We start from the raw sequence: 19,503 nt of genomic DNA on the forward strand, positions 1-19,503 counted from the left end.
CGGAACTTGTCGGTTACGAGCCAAGCTCGGTACCACTGCGCTACGGGCGCTGCCTGGCGGCTGGGGAATCCGTGCCGCGTGACTCTCTTCAGAGGATACCAGCTCCTTCTGGCAAGACAATCTGTCAAAATTTTCATACCGAAATTATGAAAACAGGTTTCAGGATGACAAGTCTGAAAACTTAATCAGAATTTTCAGACCTTCTGCTAAAAATTCAGACTAACTGGTGTGATCTCAAATTTCAGACTTCCTAGTCTGAAAATTCAAAACAACTTTCTGAATTACCGATTCGGACTGCAAAGTCTGAACAAATTGTACTGAAATTTCAGAATTTTTTTACAGTGTAGTCATTGTGCCGTTAGCCTTTTATCAATATTGAATGTCCGTTTTGATCCCCTCTCTCCTGAAAATAATATATATCAGAAATATTTGGGGGCCCACTTCTAACTTCACATCCTGCTGTTCTGTGAGAAAAATAAGTGTCAATGACAACTGGGTCCACTCAGGCACTTCTTTCTATCCGACACTTAACAGCCCCTCCTGAAGCTTCATATTCATTTTTGCATACCTTTCGACCCTGTCAGAAAGGATTGCAACTTGTCCTTTGTAGATACTTAGCTGCTCGTGCGGCTGACGGTTTTCTGCCTTTAACCTCACTGAGGGAAAAAATCACAGTAAATCCTGTAGTGATTAGTACAGCTGTTACTGTAGTTCAGAGTACAGTATTTACTGTACTTTTTTACATGATCTACTGTACTTTGTACGGGATTTACTGTATCACAGGAGTGGAGAACGGAATATCCTGTACCAGGTACAGTAAATACTGTAGCCAGGCACCGTAAATCCTGTGTTCTGAACTACAGTAAATCCCGGCATAAAAATTAACGGGATTCACTGTGGTTTTTTTGCACAGTGCTTTTAACTCCATTTTCGAGGTTGATAGTTTTCTGCCGGTAAAGTTCCTTCTCCTCGTCACTTGGGATACGGTATAATGGGTATTTTCGACCATAAAGCCGCTTTGAACTTTTCGTCACAAACACCCATTGCCGGGGAAGAATTTTCTTAAAAAATGGAATGCAATCCCTGAAAATCTGAGAAAAGAAGTGTAAAAGTATTTGTTCAAATAATTAAAAATACATAATCATTCAATTTTCTTTTTGGTTTCTTACCTGCTGATCATCTAGCGTTGCAGTGTTTGCAGTGATTAAATAAATCAGTTCATCTTAAGGTAGTTCGCGCGGGGCATACTAGTCAAGCGAGAGTTGAAATTTTAAAATTTGGTTTCCAGACCATAAAAAAATTATACAAAGGCCCCATTCTATTTTTAACTTAGAATTCAATTCTTTGGGGACCATCTAGGCAGCGGCAAAGCGAAGAAATGAATTTAAACTTTTAATTTAGTTGTGCACTTGACTCCAGTGTCGGCTGCTAAAACCGCGTTTTTATGTCTTTTCTCTCAAATAAGTCCGGTGACGCGCTATTTTCTCTCTTTCATTTCATAAAGTAACTAGGAATACGATTATATGTATGCTTTTTATCGGTTTGCCTTTACTCCAAGCATTTTAAAAACGAAATATACCAGGTTCGGATGGGCAACATAACCCTACTCCCATAAGCGGCAATGCTATTTTCGGCTACTTTTAATCGCGGATTAACACTGATTTTCCTCGGTGACCGGGTTTGAAACTTTGCAGGTGGTTAGATCACTATCTTAGGAGCCTACTCTCAAATTTTCAACTCTTTCTATTAACTATAGCATGGTCGCTCGAACTACCTTAATTTTAAAGTGTTAACAAGCTAGGGCCCGCCCTTCCGTCGAACCGAGTTGCCAGCTCCGCTTCGCTGCGCCGGCAACTCGGTTCGACAGGGGGCCGGCCCAGCTTGGCCTGCCGGCGGCCTTTTCTCGGGCCTTCGGCCCTCGCATCAGACCCAATTTGGCCAGACGAAGGCCCGGGCCTTCGGCCCGCACGCATCACACACACCGTGAGCGGGTAAAGCAAAGTTATCGATGTACCATCGTGACCTAGGCCCGCCCTTCTATTCACAATATGCAATAGTCCTTACACTTTTTACTCCAACTGTCCTTAGAATATGCCCGTTTCATTTGTCTCTTCGCCCTCTTTCCGAAAATACCCATATTTGCCATGCTACTGCAACTCCTTGCAAAGGGGCACAGCAGGAGCGCAAAACGAGTCCGTCGCACTTTTTCCCATAACTCATGAAGGGGGCTCCTGGACCCCCCTTCCGACCCCTCTTGAAGAGGTCTTGCCAAGACCTATCCAAAACTTAAGTAAAAATTTTCAGTCGGTCGACCCCCTTTTTTCAAGATCCTGATGTGACTAATAGACGAAGTCGGGCTCCTGGCCCCCCTTTCCGCCCCCTCGTTGAAAAGATCTTGCTGAGACCAATCGAAATCTGCAAAAAATTTTTTTAGTCGGTCGCCCCCCTTTTTTGAAGATCCTGACCCGGGCCAACTTGAAAAAAGCGGCCGATGGGGTCGGGACCAGGTCCATTCATCTTGTCTCGTCGCCCCGATTCCAAAAATACCCCTATGTGCCCTGCTAGCACCAATAATGGCGGAAATCCCCCTCCCGCTCATGTAAACCATGATGCACCTGCAGCAGCCCTTGTGCGACCCGGACGGGATTTGCACCACCGGATTATTTGTTTGGACGGTACTCCTGAAGTACCCTCCAAATCTGGTTACTCTAGTAAACTCCTTCCTTGTACACAGACGCCAACAACAACAACAACAACACACAGACAAAAGGCAAATGCATAGGCCCTCCCCCTATTTTTTGAATAGAAGGGCGGGCCAAAAATTAAAATATGTATCATACCTTATGGGAAAAAATGTGAACTTGTTCATCACTGAACCTTTCTGAGTACGAATGTCAGTCGCCGGTTATCCTGGCCCGTAAATTAATGGACATACAGCGTGACAAAGGGGAACGTGCAGAGGGAATCACCACTCCATTCAAAAGTCCTACTCCAAGGCTCGACTCGGGGGGTGACCCAAGGGCCCGCCACAAAATGCGAGTCTATTCTGGACGAGTCTATCTTGGAGTTTGACTGTACACATCGGCAACTTTGGCCCGTCCCGTACATTTAGAAATGTGCGGATTTCGCCCCTTTTTTTGGCCCGCCCTTCTATTCAAAAAATAGGGGGAGGGCCTATGCATTTGCCTTTGTGTCTGTGTGTTGTTGTTGTTGTTGTTGTTGTTGTCGTCTTTGTTGGCGTCTGTGTACAAGGAAGGAGTTGAGCTAGAGTAACCAGATTTGGAGGGTACTTCAGGAGTACCGTCCAAACAAATAATCCGGTGGTGCAAATCCCGTCCGGGTCGCACAAGGGCTGCTGCAGGTGCATCATGGTTTACATGAGCGGGAGGGGGATTTCCGCCATTATTAGTGCTAGCAGGGCACATAGGGGTATTTTTGGAATCGGGGCGACGAGACAAGATGAATGGACCTGGTCCCGACCCTATCGGCCGCTTTTACAAGTTGGCCAGATCAGGATCTTAAAAAAAGGGGGTCGACCGACAAAAAAAATTTATTGCAGATTTCGATTGGTCTCAGCAAGGCCTTTTCAACGAGGGGTCGGAAAGGGGGTCCAGGAGCCCGACTTCGTCTATTAGTCACATCAGGATTTTAAAAAAAGGGGGTCGACCGACTGAAAATTTTTACTTAAGTTTTCGATAGGTCATGGCAAGACCTCTTCAACGAGGGGTCGGAAGGGGGGTCCAGGAGCCCGCCTTCATGAGTTATGGGAAAAAGTGCGACGGACTCGTTTTGCGCTCCTGCTGTGCCTCTATTGCAAGGAGTTGCAGTAGCATGGCAAATATGGGTATTTTCGGAATGAGGGCGAAGAGACAAATGAAATGGGCATATTCTAAGGACAGTTGGAGTAAAAAGTGTAAGGACTATTGCATATTGTGAATAGAAGGGCGGGCCTAAGTCACGATGGTACATCGATAACTTTGCTTTACCCGCTCACGGTGTGTGTGATGCGAGCGGGCCGAAGGCCCGGGCCTTCGACTGGCCAAGTTGGGTCTGATGCGAGGGCCGAAGGCCCGAGAAAAGGCCGCCGGCAGGCCAAGCTGGGCCGGCCCCCTGTCGAACCGAGTTGCCGGCGCAGCGAAGCGGAGCTGGCAACTCGGTTCAACGGAAGGGCGGGCCCTAGCTTGTTAACCTTAACGAGATTTAAACCTGAGTCTGGGGTCAAAATATATGTTATTTTCGTCATCAGCGCCCTCAAAAACATCAGAAACTACGCAAAAACTTGAATAAAAAGAATGTACAAAATATACCCCATTGGGATTTAAACCCGGGTCCAAACTTCTCCGATTCGCTTGAAACTGGCACCGTTGGGAAGTCCTCGGACGGACGGACGCACATCATCAGGGGGCGGCAACGGCCTAGGAAGCGCGTGAAGCCATGCGCGAGTGAGGTGCAGGGGTTACTTATTTTGCTTCGATTGGAAGATCTAGCCCGTTGATTGCAAAACGCTTTGCGCAGATCAAAAGAGTACAAAATTTAAGGTGCATTAGGCCTAGTAGACTGCCCGAAACTTCCAATTCAACCGAACACAAGGGCGGAACATGGCGCATTCGAGTTTTTCCTGAATTCTGTGATTTCTCGTGTTTTTTGGTGTTTTCACTGCACCTTGACATAAAGTAAGGGGGAGTTTCGAGAAGAGCAATTAGCCTAATGCACCCTAAATTTCAAGCCCTTTCCATTGGTGCAAAGCGTTTTGAAAAACACTGTCTAGTTTTCATGATCTCGAAGAAGTGCGCAACCTCTGCTCTGACGGCGCGAGCATCGCTTCACGCTCTCCCTAGGCCGTTGCCACCCCCTGACAGCATGCATCATACTATACGGCCCTCCCTCCAGTATGTTTTTAACAAAAAAAAACCAAAAAAATACACGGGACGGGCCAAAATTACACGGGACAAGCCGAAAAGAAGGCCAAAATTTGGTCATTTTTACTGTTGTGCCCCTTTAAATTTAACTGAGGTCACTCCACAGCAGATGTCAAACAGACGGAACTTGGATACTGAAGTTTTCACAGAGTCTATAGCACCTTGAACACTGTTTAACTGAAGATTCGCTACTTAGGAGTACACTTCATGATCTTCACTCAAGAGTTCACCATGCTCAAAGAATTGAAACTTTTCATCAGGGGAAGTTGATTAATAAGGGCACCAGAATCAGACAGTTTTGAATTATTTAGAGAAGCTGTGACCACTGGATGGCAGTGGGGTGACAATCCATTTCTCAGTTTTGATGCTACTTCCACAAAAATGGTTTGCTGATCAGGAACCTGTAAGGAAAACAAATTAACATTATGATGGTAATAGGACATACACAAATTCGTAGCTCTAAGTTGTGGTTACTTACCGTCACATTACCTTGAGGAACAATAGGAACATGAATGAGTAGTATCACAATCGGATGAATCATTGAAGGCATCAGAAAAGGTTGATGCATCACTTAAATTTAAATTTAATTGCTGCTTGTTATTGGACAAGTCACTTTCATAAAGCGTGTCCCGAAAATGAGGAAAATAAATGATTGATAAGCCATTTGGTTACTTGAAAATAACATTCCATAACACGCCAATTTTGCTTTACTTACACTACTAGTAGTGCAGAGAGGTACCTCGCCTTGAGATCAGTACTTGGAGAAGTATCGCTACATCTTGTCTCTGAAGGGTCTGCAGTAGTTGTGATCGGAATGCAGCTCTCTGATACAAAAATGTGGCTCAGATTTAACATAATGAAAAGCCAAGGTTAAGAATAAACTTGATTCACACTTTCATTTGTTTTATTAGGGATAGGTTCGTGATTAGAAGGACTATCTTCAGTAGGTTTTGAGCAGGTTATGGCCGATGGCAGTTTTTTTTTGTACAAAAACGGCCATAGTTATGGACATAAAGCCCATAAGCATTTAGTGTGCGAACCTTTCCATGATTGCACCCTGTGAGGCCTTTGTGGGCTTGACTGGCTTGAAAGGGGCCTGGGCCTTCGCCGCCGGTTTGGCCTGCTGCCACGGAACCCAATCACGACTCCAGTCCAGGGACTCATCGCACTTCATGAAAGGACCATGGTGGAGTTGTAGCCTCAATCGCATCCCCAACTAAATTTGGGTCACGAAGAATATTTTGACCCAAGTCTGTCAACGCGTACCGTTGAGGTTCTAGAGGCGCCGTGACTTGGATATGGCACTTATTAACATTCAGAGCTCTCCCCTTCCTGTAGCAGTAAGTTAAGTTATGCCTATTTTTCCTTTGTCTTTTCATACCTGTCGAAGTAGTCCAAAAATGGCTTTGTATCTGGATCTTTGTCCAACATGTTACGCATTCCCCTCAAACAAATTTCAAACCACTCAATATCCAATATGTTCCTTACAGTGGTCATTCCCCGATAAACTTCAGCCTTCTTATGCACTCCCTTCACTTCCTCTTGAGTCTTTCCTGCCCCATCTTTGGTCCACATGCCACGATCAGTATAAATCATCATCGGCATCACACTTCTTCATGCATTTTAGAATTCGGCTGTCATGTATGAATAATGCTATCATCATGAAGTCAGAGGGTTTTAAAGGACACTGATCGTCTCCCCATTGACGGATCTCATGTTGAGCTGTGTACAATACTATTTGGTTCTGGCCACCTTTTGACATTAAATTTCGAACTAATATATCAACACTAAGGGCATCGTCACTGTGCGCATGGTTCAATTTAAAATCTACTGTCCTCTTTAAATTCCATAGGTCCCGTAATTATATAAGATGCTTTCTGTTCAAACTGCTTGGTCACATGGATTAACCAAGTCTCAGATTTTGTCAAGAATCCTGTCAAAGGGCTTGTCCAGCTTCAAGGCATTGGTAATCCCAGCCATGTCAGTGTCAGATAAAAATAAAAATGGCACGTGGCGCTCATATCCAAAATATAATTTGTTCCATTCAACAGTCACAGATTCTTTTGTGATTAACACAGTCATTCTTGATGGACATGCTGCGTTATTTTCTTGGTTGGAGCTTCAGGTTTCCTTCTAAATCTTATTCCACACTCTTTGAAAAATCCTGCCCTGTGACGTTCCAAGTACAATTACTTACCTTCCTTCACCTCTCTCATCCCTCATCTGTTAACGTAACTACGGAGGTTCTTTTTCTCCACACACTCCTTCCATACTTCAAAATCACGAAATCGGTCAAAAGTTAACCAGGTAGGTGTACGCCAGACCGCCCCTGGCGTTACACCTACCTTGGCCTGTTGCGCTGGCCTGCCTTTGTACCTGTACCAGTCACCCCGTGGCCAAGATGTGCGCCGCCGGCACCGATGGCCCTCGAAGACCACCTGCACTGGCGGAGGACACTAGCACACCACTCAGTGCAGTAGGGAGAACAGCCGCGCTCAACTGCCAAGGGCAACCTTCAAGGATGATTGACTGTAAGCACGTTTTGCTCCCTAACTTCTAGATTTGTCTGTAATTTTCATCTCTTGGTTTTACCTCCTCTATAGTATCAGTGTGCATTGATTGTAATTGTCACACCTCACTTACTAAAGCAACAACCAATTCATCTTCAAACAAATAATTCTTTCCTCTTGTTCACACTAATTTTTCTTTAAAGATATTTAAAGATACAAGTCATACAAAAACTCTTCACAGACAGTTGCTCATTCACAGTTTCTCTTCCTATTTAAACCTTTTAGGTTTTTAGGAAGAGAACCTTTTAGGTTTAAATAGTAAGAGAAACTGATGGTGGGATGAGCTTACCATTGTTGGTTCAACTTCAATGCCCTCTTCCTCAGTTACATTCCTAGCCATTTTAATTTTACAGGCTTTCCTCGTGTTAGATTTCTTGTCATGAATCTTATCAGAAGTTTCTTGAGAGACAGCTGAAAGAAAAATAGCGTAGGTTTCAGATACATTACGAATCTAATGGTCAGGTCACTTTTATTTAGAAAGTCAAAATGTTTACTTACCAGAGCACACTGCAATTTGGATGGAAAGACTTCGCGCCAAAAATCGCGAGACATTTAAGTCTCGCCAAGTTTTGGTCAGACCTGAAAGCGGGGGGTGCCTGGGCCGGGTAGTCGCCGCCCAGAAGTCGAGCATGTAATCCTTTGCCTGCGTTCGTGATCTATTCCGAGGAAAGGGGCTCTGATCGGTCAGGTCGGGTGTGGGAAACTGAAAGTGCGGTGCCACTTTTGGGCCCCGCCCTAGGCACGCGGGCAACAACAAAACGGGCCTGCTTGTACAAGCCGGAGGAGCCGCGGCCGGCTGTTTCAGAATTCTCAATTTAATTCCCAAATTCTCAATTTAAGATTTTTTGTATCTTGGATGTTACTAAACTTGATGTAAGCTTTTGCTAGCTTAGAATAGAATGTAGCGGTAGAGGGTGTGAGTAAAATATTTAATGGGCGCCAGGCAAGTAAATTGCCGCTTCACCAAGAGGTATTCATGTTTCAAACTCAGTGCAAAGAAGGGCAGGATAAATTATTAAGTACAGAATTTAACAAACATGCGTTTATTAATCAATTAACTGGGCCCAGCTGTATGAAAGGAAAAGTCACGATTAGCAACAACTAACTTAAAACTACAATTACTTAACTATGCCCCGCATAAGCAGGGCGCACCAGCCCCAACCATCGCTGGCCAAAGTGGCGGACAACCAGTTAATCGAATGAGCCAAAATATAAATCACTATTTTACCCAACTAATATTATTAAATAAATTTATAGATGTAGAGACTTAACCAGCATAAAATTACAGCTGATTTACTCCTACATCATAATTCGAGCAAAAACTAAATAATATTAGGAAGCCACACAATAACTTGGGGCAGACAGGTTAAATTCAACGGTTCTATAAAAATGGCTCACTTGATTTCCGCCCCCTAGTTTTGCAAAGATTAATTACTAAAGAGCATAATATTTACAGCAATATCAAAGCAAGAAAAGCTACTATATACAAAATTGCAAAACAATGAGCACCCTAACCCAAGCAATTTAAAAATACACAATTATAAGCAAAGCTCCAAAAAAAAAAAATATAAATAATCAATGAGAGGCACTATGGGGAAAAGCAAAAGCATAAGCAGAAGCAACTAACAACAAGGGATAGGAATCTTGAGTACCAAGACTATATTGTGAGGTTTCTGAGAAGGGAGACCCATGCCGAGGCGATGGGCCACCCTCAGTCACCCAGCGCCTGCACTATATAATCTCTGAGTACCTTTAGACCAGCAGCGTTAGGATGTATGCAGTCAATACCTTTGACAGTGCGCCGGACATATAAATCCTTATTTACATTGCCATTACTCAGTGCAAAGGCAGTAGAGAACTCAAGCAGCTGTACAGAAGGTTGCTGAGCTAGACCTTTTATCCAAAAATTGAACTGAGCTATGTTGGGGGCCAGTGGGTCATACTTAGAGTGTGCCAGCGGCAGCAGTAATCCGCAATAAACTGAACACCCTTTTCGGATGAGTGTGCGTACTAGAGAAGCATAGATTTGCCAAGTAGAGGCCAAATCTCTTTTCTTTAAGATGTCGTTAATTCCTACGAGTAGCACCACTTTTCCAGAAATTGGGAGGGATTTAACCAAAACCTTGACAGCTTGCACGCCAGCCCCACTCACACACAACTGGTTGGAAACTGAGTGAAAAGAGGAGGGGTACTTGTTTAGAACCCGCTTCAGAATACTGTCCCCAATCAACACAGCCATGATCTGGAGCTCCACGTAGCCTCACAAGGTCCCACACTTTACGTAACTGGTCACCTCACATTTTGACAGGATGGAGAGCTGAAGTGTCGAGGGCCGCCATGGAGAGAAGTGAAGTTAGCCCGTCATTGCGAGCCGAGCTGTGTCGCGCCGTCCAGCGTCCATCGCGCTACCCGTCATTCTAGCCGGCCATGGCGAGAGGATTTAGCAGAGTACAAGAAAAACCACACCGACACCAACACCAACACATCACATCAGCTGATCGGCTACATAACCTTCACGGCACCACGGTTAAACGAAAAGAATGAGCGAAAATGACTGTGACACGGCGCTTACCGTTCGCGGGTGGAAGGCGACATTAATGATTTAACGGCGGCGAGCGGGTTTTCTCGGATCTGCGCCGGTGAAACGTAGTAAACGTGACAAAACCCAACGCTAGAATGCACGTTTTTGCTCTCGGAAACCCGTGTGCGCGCGACTGAGGCTGAGAGGGGACCGGAAAAGGGAGATGCGGGAGGAGAGGGGATTTTCGAAACTGGGGAGAATGAACCGGAAATGAAGCGAAGCGCGAGAATTTGAATTGATCGGGGAAGGACTTTACGTGCTACATGACCGTGCGGTGCTGCAGACACCAAATAAAAATTAAAATAGAAGAGGGATAGCGAGACAAAGGCACAAGAGTTTAGAGGGGATAGAAAAAAAAATAAATTACAGAAAAAAAAAGGAACGGACACGTTACAGTTTACGCCTGGCGTAGGGTCATTTGGGGTAATAATGGGACACTGAATAAAAATGGGACAGGTGATTCTTAGTCAAGATTTGACATTATTGAAGGCATGACATACCAAATGTGACGTTTCTCTTGTTAAGATAACATTTGCTACGGCACAAGTTCTAAAATCTCGATTCATGACTAAGAATCAGCTGTCCCATTTGTACCCCGTGTCCCATTTAGCCCAACTGACCCTACAGCCTTTAAAAATACCCCTCTGCCCCGTACCACCATACGGCTCACCACCTTTTCCCCACCCCTCACGTGAGGGTGGAAGGATCTGCAGTTCAAACTATATTGGAAAAATATAGATTTTTTGAAATGTTAAACTTAATTTTTAAATACTTTTTTTCATACTTAAAATTACTGTAATGTACTGTATAATTGCAGGTAAAGTGTAGTTCAACTACAGTTGAAGTGTAGTAAACTACAATTAAACTGCAAAAAAAGTACCAGTTATTTCGGACAACTATAGTTTTTGACCCAGGTTGTCCTAGTCTTCAGATCAGTTGACTATAGTTCAAAGTACAGTTTTACTGTAGTTTAGTTACACAGCCAGAGTCAGTTCAAAACGAGGGGTCCCTCACCTCGTCTAGTCAGTGTACACCCCCGACTCTAGTCACTGCCTTGTTTTAGTCTAGTCCCTTAAAAAGACGGCACAACAACGTATCTTTGCCCTATTTGCAGCAAATTTGTGTCGCATTTCATTAAATTTTCCATCTAATCAAAGTGGAAATTCACTCTAGTCACCAGTCAGTGTACACCCATTTTTGAAGTGAGGTACCCCTCGGTTCAAAAGAGGAGACAATCTGCAGTTTTAAAATTTGGTTCAAAATTCAAAATTTTTAATTTTTGAACCTTGTTTTGAGGGGACTCTTCCTCCCTTTGACCCCTTAGGAGATTGACTTTGTGTTAATGGTGTGTTTTGATTGGATGTCGCCGGGAGTTGAACCTCGGACACTTGGCTTGTGAGGCAGAGGCCTTGACCACTGCACTACTGACCTTCCTTGTGGATGGGGGCTTGGCTACTCGACCACATGCGAAGGCCGGCTTTCCTCAGGAACTATAGTTCAACTGCTAGAAAACTACAGTTTTACTGTAAGCCACTCTGTACTTTGAGAGAAATCCACTTGTCAAAAATGTAATTTATAATGAATTTGCCTCAGAAACCAAGACACCATGGAGTGATTTAATTCAGAGAGCCTTCAGGGTCTTAATTTCCAACGACTGGAGTCATTACCTTTTCAACTTCTGAGACGCATTGCATTATAATGCGTTCTAGTTTTATTTGTGTTTGACATTTTATCATCCAGTCATAATGACATTTGATGCCACTTAGCTAGACCTTGTTTGGCGACAAGCTGGCTAAATTTTGTGGCTTGTTGATTTCCACGATACTTTGTCAAATGCTACCTGACCAATATGGAACATTATAAAATAAGCAAACAGATATTGGTGAACATGGTGATTGGTGAACATGGTGATATTGAAACAGAATTGGTTACATCCAGCCATATACAGGGTGAGTTTCCTCAATGTGTCAATAATTTGCAGGCAGTTTGGGCATCCCTAGGGGACCATTTTTCGCCAATGAACTAGTGGGCGCAAACGTCTAGGTACGGAGATAGTTGGTGTTTTGTAATTGGATTTTGCGCCTACGAGGTAGGCACCCGGTGCCACTGAGGGCGGCAGGACCTGTCGAGGGGGTGTCGTGGGATTAGCAGTACTCGCGGGAGTGCCACTGACCTCGCGGAAGTATCCGAGGAATCCCGCCACCCTCGCAAAGACAGCCGTGAGATCCACTGTAACGGGGGCACCATGACAGCCTCTTCAGACCCGGGGCAACCCCTCCCAAAAGACATTTGCAAGGTCCGCCGCACCCCTCCTAGACCCGCGACACCCCCACGCGAGGTCCTGCGACCATCAGTGGCTGCGGGTGCCTACCTCGCAGGCGCGAAGGCCAATTACAAAACACCAATTATCTCCGTACCTAGACGTTTGCGCCCACTAGTTCATTGGTAGAAAATGATCGCCTTGGGGTGCCCAAACTACCTACAAATTATTGACACATTGAGAAAACTCACCCTGTAGGTTTTCATATGAAAGTTTAGTCGTGTCTTCTAAAAGTCTCCAACGTCAAGTATTTCAACGTAAACCTTTAAAAGAAATAACTGAAACTTCTAAGAGAGATTTCCTTTTCAATCCTTATATTATTTTAATCACTCAATGTTATTGTTTTTTTTCTTCATATCAAGTTGCAGTGCTTGACATCTTAAACTATGCCTTAAGCGAAAAATTACTACAAATTGTAGTAAACATTCAACTAGTTTGTCATTGTGTAAAAAAGTATGAGCAGAAACTTCATTTTCTTTGTAGATCCTGCTGCAGATAAAAGTGTAGGCGGATCTTCAGTAGTGGACTATTAAAGTAGAGTAGTATTAAAACATTTTTAACTTCACTTTTTAACTACAGATAGTACTTGATACCTGGTCAACAAATAGCAGTTCAGCTAGAAAGCAGTTTACATACACAGCAAACTACAGATCCATGAGCAAACTGAAACTGGACTTATTCTGCACTTTGTTCTTACCAAAAACTGCAGTTCAGGAACTGTAGTTTTGGCACTACAGTTAAAACTGCAGTTTCACTATAGATCCTTCCACCCGACCACCGAAGAGCCCCGAAGTACCACCTTTTCCCCCTCCCCGTACCACCGAGTGCCGTTCGGCTTCTGGCAAGGCTGCCTCCAGTACTCGGCCGCAGTGTGGCCAGACTTGGCGATTTTTGGTCCGGTTTGGCGACAATTTGGCGATGGCGATTTTTGAAAAAAATTTGGCGATTTTTTTGGCTATTTGGAAAAGAACTTGGCGATTTTGTCTAGAAAATGGCGAAAATATGCCGAGTCGCCTCGTTTGGCAACTGGCACTGGCGCGCCTGTTCGTTTTTGTGGGTTCGCCGCAGCCTGAGCTGGACCCCCCTTCTGGTTCCGTGAAAACCGCCCGGGAGGAAGGGGACTGCGGCCTAATCCCTAATCCGCGTGCACTTGGGGCAAGGGGGGAAGGGGGCAGGGACGGAAAGGACAGCCTGCAGTCAGCCTGCAGCATTGCTGCCTGACGCCGACGGCACTACTCCATGCCGGTTGTTGGCGTGGAGTAGCGCGGAGCCTGCCGTTGTTGGCAACGGGCCGTTGCTAAGGAGAGGGGCTAGGGGACCACTGAACGGGGCAGGCGGCAGACGCTCCGGCCCGGTACTTTTTTTTTAACATGTTTAATGGCCATAGGTAGTTTTATAACAGTTTGTAATAGAATATTTAACAATAACAATGGTCAATAATAACAGATTGAAGTGAGGTGCGCTAAATTGGTGAACAATGATTGACAGTTGAAACTTTGTGCTTTTAGAGTTGAACTTCCCGCGATGCTCCTCTGCTTCAGGACAGCGGCGGCGGCGGCGGAGGGCTTATTGCCACTGAAGTGGGTTCGGCCCCCCGTGCCCTACGCCAACCTGAAAACAGAGGAACATGGCGTGAGTGCCAGGTAATTACAAACAGTTAAAAAGGGTTTCTAAGTAAATGCCGGTGAAAATAGAAATAAATTAGGGGGAACTTAGTAAAACCGTAGTATTAAAACATTTAGCATGAAACAGATGAAGGTAAAAAAAAAAATATCACGGGAACTTTTTACTTGTTACTTAGACAATTAAAGTTGTACTAGAGATTCAGACTGAATATGACAATAAAAAAAAGGAACACTTAGCTGTTTTTCCTACTCCTCCCTACCAGCTTCCTTTGTAGCTCCATAGTATTATGACCCAAATTTGGGCGAGGAAACTTTACTGACCCAAATTTGGGCAAGGAAAATTTCCTCACCCAAATTTGGGAATAAAGAATTTCTCACCCAAAATTTTAGTCATGATCATGACTCTTTCATACGCGCGGGGTTTCGCATCGAGTACCCGCACTTTAAACTACATCTACGTATTTCAGGCGATGCTGACCTGGACATTTTGAGATCTGAATGGAATACGTAGGATGGGAAATGTGGACTGGAAAAAGTATTTCCAGGGGTACATTCCATAATCCAGCTTGACACTCTGGACGGCAGTCTGGAAGTACGAAGTTGGGGGTGTGAGGAAGTTCTAGAACATTGCCTCCTTCGTCCTCAAAATGCTGAGCTGCCCCCTGAGTAACGTGAGGCACTGATGCGAGCAAAGTTGTGGGCGCGCGGGGTCCGATGCTGTGCGAACTTTACTCCCACTCCTAAAATGTACGAGCTATTTACAAGGGACATGTATGAGCAGGGTCAAGAGCCGGGCGGCGAGGGCGAGGTCGAAGAAGTTTTCGATGAAATAATATTGGCCTTTGGTGAAGTTGAATAAATTCCCCTGAGTATTGTTAACAAGTTTTATTTAAGGTTATGACCTACGAGCCAACAAGGCTCTTTAAAAATTTCGTGGCAAGTTGTACTTTAGCGTCAAAGATTTCAGATCACTTGGCGATTTTTGTGGCGTTTTGTTCTTTGATGCCAAATTTTTAAGCCGAATTGGTGATTTTGGTGGCGATTTGTGCTTTGACTTTAAAGAATTCAGCCCATTTGGCGATTTTTGTGGCAATTTATTCTATGCCGCCAAATTTTTGAGCCAAATTGGCGATTTATGAGGCGATTTTTGCCCGGAACTGAAATTGGAAAAAGACGTGGCGATTTTAACTCTGCCGCCAAAAGAATGGCGATTTTCTTGGCGATTCGAGCGCTCCGGTGGCGATTTTTGGCGATTTGGGCCCGTGGCGACTTTTGGCGATTCGAGCGCCGCCTGGTGGCGATTCGGAGCGCTCGGCATCTGGCCACACTGCTCGCCGAGCAGTGCTCGGCCGAGTCTCGCCACTAGTGACGGCCAAATTTTTTAAATAATCGAATGTCCGAATTTCGAACATTCGAGTTACATCGAATATTCGAAGTCCGAATGTTCGCTCCAACTATTCGAATAATCCGAATATTCGGTGAAATATTCGACAGAAATTAAAGGGGTTAGGAGATCAACCAGTACACATACACAAAAACAAAAAGAAACAACAGTACCAATAATTTATTTTTCAACTAGTCTCGCTCCTGTGCTCCTGTCAATCTCTGAGTCCTCCCCACTCAGCAGCTGTCACATTGGCCGGCCAAAAACATGAGGGCCTGCAGGTGGTCGGGCTTCAGTCGGCTTCGCCGCTCAGACGCCGTCTGCCCTGCCTCCGAGAAGAGGCGCTCCGATGGGACACTGGTGGCTGGAATGACGCCGTATCGAAGGGCGATAGGCGCCAGGACGGGGAAGGTGGGCGCCATCCGTTGCCAGTACACAAGCAGATCCGTTGTCCGCGGCTCGAGGGGCTGGTCGAGGCGCCCCTTGTTGTCGCTTCGCGCCACGAATACAGTTCTAGCAAATGCCGATGGATGGCGCTGCCCGCGCTGCGGGAGGAGGGGAGGGGGACAAGCAGGCATAGACAATCAACTGTGAGGAAGGCGACACGGCAAGCTCAGGGCAGAGGGCAGCACCGGGATACGCGCCACGATTTAGCCAGGGGAGCCCCTAGTAGTCTGCCAATTTCGCCCATAACTCCTTTGTCATGCAAGATAGACCCGTAGTGTAAGCGAGCCGATTGTAGGCAACGCTGCTAGCTTCCCAATATGCTAGTTTTCATACATGTGCGATAATTGCAGTGAGAGCTATAAGTCAAAAACAGCATCCGTGCCGGCTGCCGCCTGGCTGCTAGTGGCGTATATCCCAGTGGCGCCCCTAGCGGCGAACGTCTGCAGTCGCCTTCCCCATATCCATAGACCAACTGCTTCATGCCCAGGCTGGGATCCATGTGTTACGCCGCTCCCTGATTGGTCGGTACCTCACTAAGATTCCAAACGCACGTATGGTGCAATGCGCTGAGATATCGCACCATACGTGCAATGCCACAGCCATATTGCACCTTAGGTGCAATGCTTCCCGAAAATGCCTTATGCTAATGCATGGGAATTGGGAGGCATTGCACTTCATGTGCAATGCTTTTGCATTGCACCAATTGACGCTATACTCATAGCGTTTGGATTCTCAGTGCTTTCACGTTACTGGTCATTGCTCGGCTTTGGTCACCAAGCTGCCTCGGCAGCGAACGCCGCGTCCTGATTGGTCGAGGAGGCTCGAGCTCCACCAATCAGGACGCGGCGTTCGCTGGCGGAGGCAGCTTGGTGCAGTCGATGCCACACTTGTCGAACAGTTTACACCTTTTAAGTTGATGTTCAGCTGCTTTCAGTGGGTGTAAAAGAAGCTCACATAAATGAGGAATATCATCAAACGGCTCGATTTTTCAAATGAACTTTAATTTTAGAGCCTCAGAGGAAGTTTTACGGAGGAACACCGCTCGAAGATACAGTTTTCTAAACTCTATCCGGAGAAAAGGGGGGTGACAAACAATTTTTTTTTATTGCAGATTTGAACGGGTCTTGGTAAGACCTTTCCAACGAGTGGTCGCAACCAGGGTCCGAAGTGCGTCCTTGTGGGTCCATGCATACAAAGTCTGAAATGAGTCCGTTTGCGTCCATAAGCGTCCATAAGAACCCCTTTGGACCCTGGCTGGACCTTTGTGGACGAAGGATGGACGCCAACCCCGGACCCCAACGGACGCATCACGGACGCTCACGGACCCCAACGGACGCCATCCTCCATCGGCTGCCGCACCTCACCGTCCTCGACATCGACGAGGAGATGTCGGACGACTTCCTGGACGCGCTGGACGGCAAGGTGGTGCCCGGACTCGAGAAGCTGTTCGCGCGACTGCCACCGAACGCCTACTGCGAGCACGCCGAGCTGCACATCGAGGAGGATCGCATGCGCCACGTGATGCGGAGGTACCCACGCCTGCATGTCATGTTCAAAGAGGTGCAGAGGAACAAATGCAGCGGTTGCGGGTTCTGCACGAGCAACCCGTGCCACGCTGACCTGGATCCTTACGGAGCGCCGTGCGCCCTGCACAGCCACCAGGGACGCTGCAATGTCGTCCTCGTGTACCACGAGAAGGACCCCGATCCGCCGAGGGCCGATGACATATTCGTTGATACCACCATCTTCCCCGAAAAAGTTGACCCTATAATTAGGTTTATCCCATTTTAAACACTGTGGCAAAAAGCTACGGAAAATTCTGTAAACAGCTTGTGGTAATTCTCCGTAGCCCCCTTATCAATATTCTCCGTAGGACCTTACAGTGATCTCCGTAGGACTATACAGTCTTCCAGGTCCTACGGAGAAGACTGTGCGGACTTACAGAGAATACTGTGCGGCCCTACGGAGAATACTGATAAAAGGGCTACGGAGAATCCTGGCAAAAAAATTAACAGAATTTTCCGTACCTTTCTGCCACAGTGAAGCCAGCTACTTTTTTGGTGCCGGTGCAAAATAGGGAGCATCCAAGTGCTCAAGGACCAAATAGCCTGCAAATAAGGTTGCACCTGAGCTTATTTTGTTAAGTTTTTCCAGCCAGAAATCGCTGTGGCTGAGACTCCCAGTTGGTTTTTTGATGTTAATTGTATACCGAGTAATGCGCCTAGTCTTTCCCCGTAGATTTAGTCAAGGGTACTTCACGCTCAAATACATTTCTGTCGCATTATGTTTCTTCGATTCACCAATTAATAAAACATTGGAAAACGTTCTTTGTTGTCGTAATAACTGCGATTACCTGCCACTACACTGAGAAAAAATGCGGAAAGTTTTGTTCCTTTAACGGGGGCGGGAACATCAAAAATGCCTATTTTATGCCAAACTTTAAATTTTTGTATTACAATTCGTATTATGAACTCAAAACTTTCACCTACCCAACCCTAAGCAAAAGGCCAGAATACATTGTTCAATGTAGATGAAAATGTTGCAATAATACAGCTAAATGCATCTCTATTTGTTGGCCAAAATATTTCAACTGGTTTCGAAGTCTATGCGGGGTATCTTCAGTGATGAGACAAAGCTTAAAATCATCAGGAAACCAGCATGCAATAGCATGGATGAGTCACGGTGTAGGCGCAAAAGTGTCAAATTGCTTCTCTTTGGTATGAGTGTATTAAAGCTATTGTAAAGTAAAAAAATTACTTTTTAACATTTTTTTAAATACGTGTGTCAGATGTCTCAATTTATGGGTAAAGGTACTTCTCTATTGCATAAACTTAAACAATAAGAGTAGGGCGCCACCTCATTTCAGTTTCTGAGTTATGGATGATCACGTTAACTTCTGGTCGTTTCTCTTGAATTCTCCCCACTACAAAGGATTATCTACCCAGTCTTCAGACTCTGGCAATCATATTTATTTTTAACATGGGAAAAAGATAGCGTTGCCTTCTTTCAAGGAAGCACCCTGGTAAAAAAAAATTGCCAAAATTGCCAAAAATGGTATTTTTTAAGTTCACCTTTAAGCTTAGTGGGTAGTTTCTTTATCATTAGGAAAGAGATAACATTAAGATCAGTTGTTGTTGGCTTACGGGCACAACTTCACAGCTTTGCTCAGTCGTCAAAAAATTTTGACGTAGAAAGACTTCCTGTGTTCCTGGTTGACATATGCATAAGTCGTCTTGCATGGACTCTACTCTTTGATGACTTGTCGACAACTACCCAGTGACGGAATCTTAACATCAGCCCTACCTTATTTTACAAACACAAAAAAGTTTGAAAAATAGGCAAAAAACTCACTTTTTTGATAAGTTAAATTTTGAATATTTGGATCTCAGGACAGAAGTTTAATTTGAAAATTCCGTCACAAACAACGCTTCTATACATCTTTAGGATAACCCAAAAAATTTTCAATACTTTCTGTCCCAATGAAAGACGCAGGAAGATTTACCCCCAACACTCTCAAAAACACTAGAGTGGCACTTTTCTCAAGAGACCGTTCAACATTTTGGATTGAATTTTGTTTTCGGAACTCACCATAATGAACCTAATAATTGAGCAAAGTTTTAACTTTCTGGGATTCTTTTGAAGCCTTCTTGATAGTTT

At 45.1% G+C, this 19,503-nt stretch overlaps 1 protein-coding gene across 1 annotated transcript; it reads left to right on the top strand.

The window, feature by feature from the left end:
• Positions 1–7,347: 7,347 nt before the first annotated feature.
• LOC117653663 lies at positions 7,348–17,637 on the top strand. The gene is made up of 2 exons (XM_034399469.1): positions 7,348–7,450; positions 16,958–17,637. Exon 2 carries the CDS (start codon positions 17,032–17,034, stop codon positions 17,635–17,637), a length of 606 nt encoding a protein of 201 aa, XP_034255360.1. The 5' UTR covers positions 7,348–7,450; positions 16,958–17,031.
• Positions 17,638–19,503: the final 1,866 nt, after the last annotated feature.

This window comes from Thrips palmi, unplaced genomic scaffold (genome assembly GCF_012932325.1).
Source record: "Thrips palmi isolate BJ-2018 unplaced genomic scaffold, TpBJ-2018v1 HiC_scaffold_8, whole genome shotgun sequence".
Classification (NCBI taxonomy): Eukaryota; Metazoa; Arthropoda; class Insecta; order Thysanoptera; family Thripidae; genus Thrips; species Thrips palmi.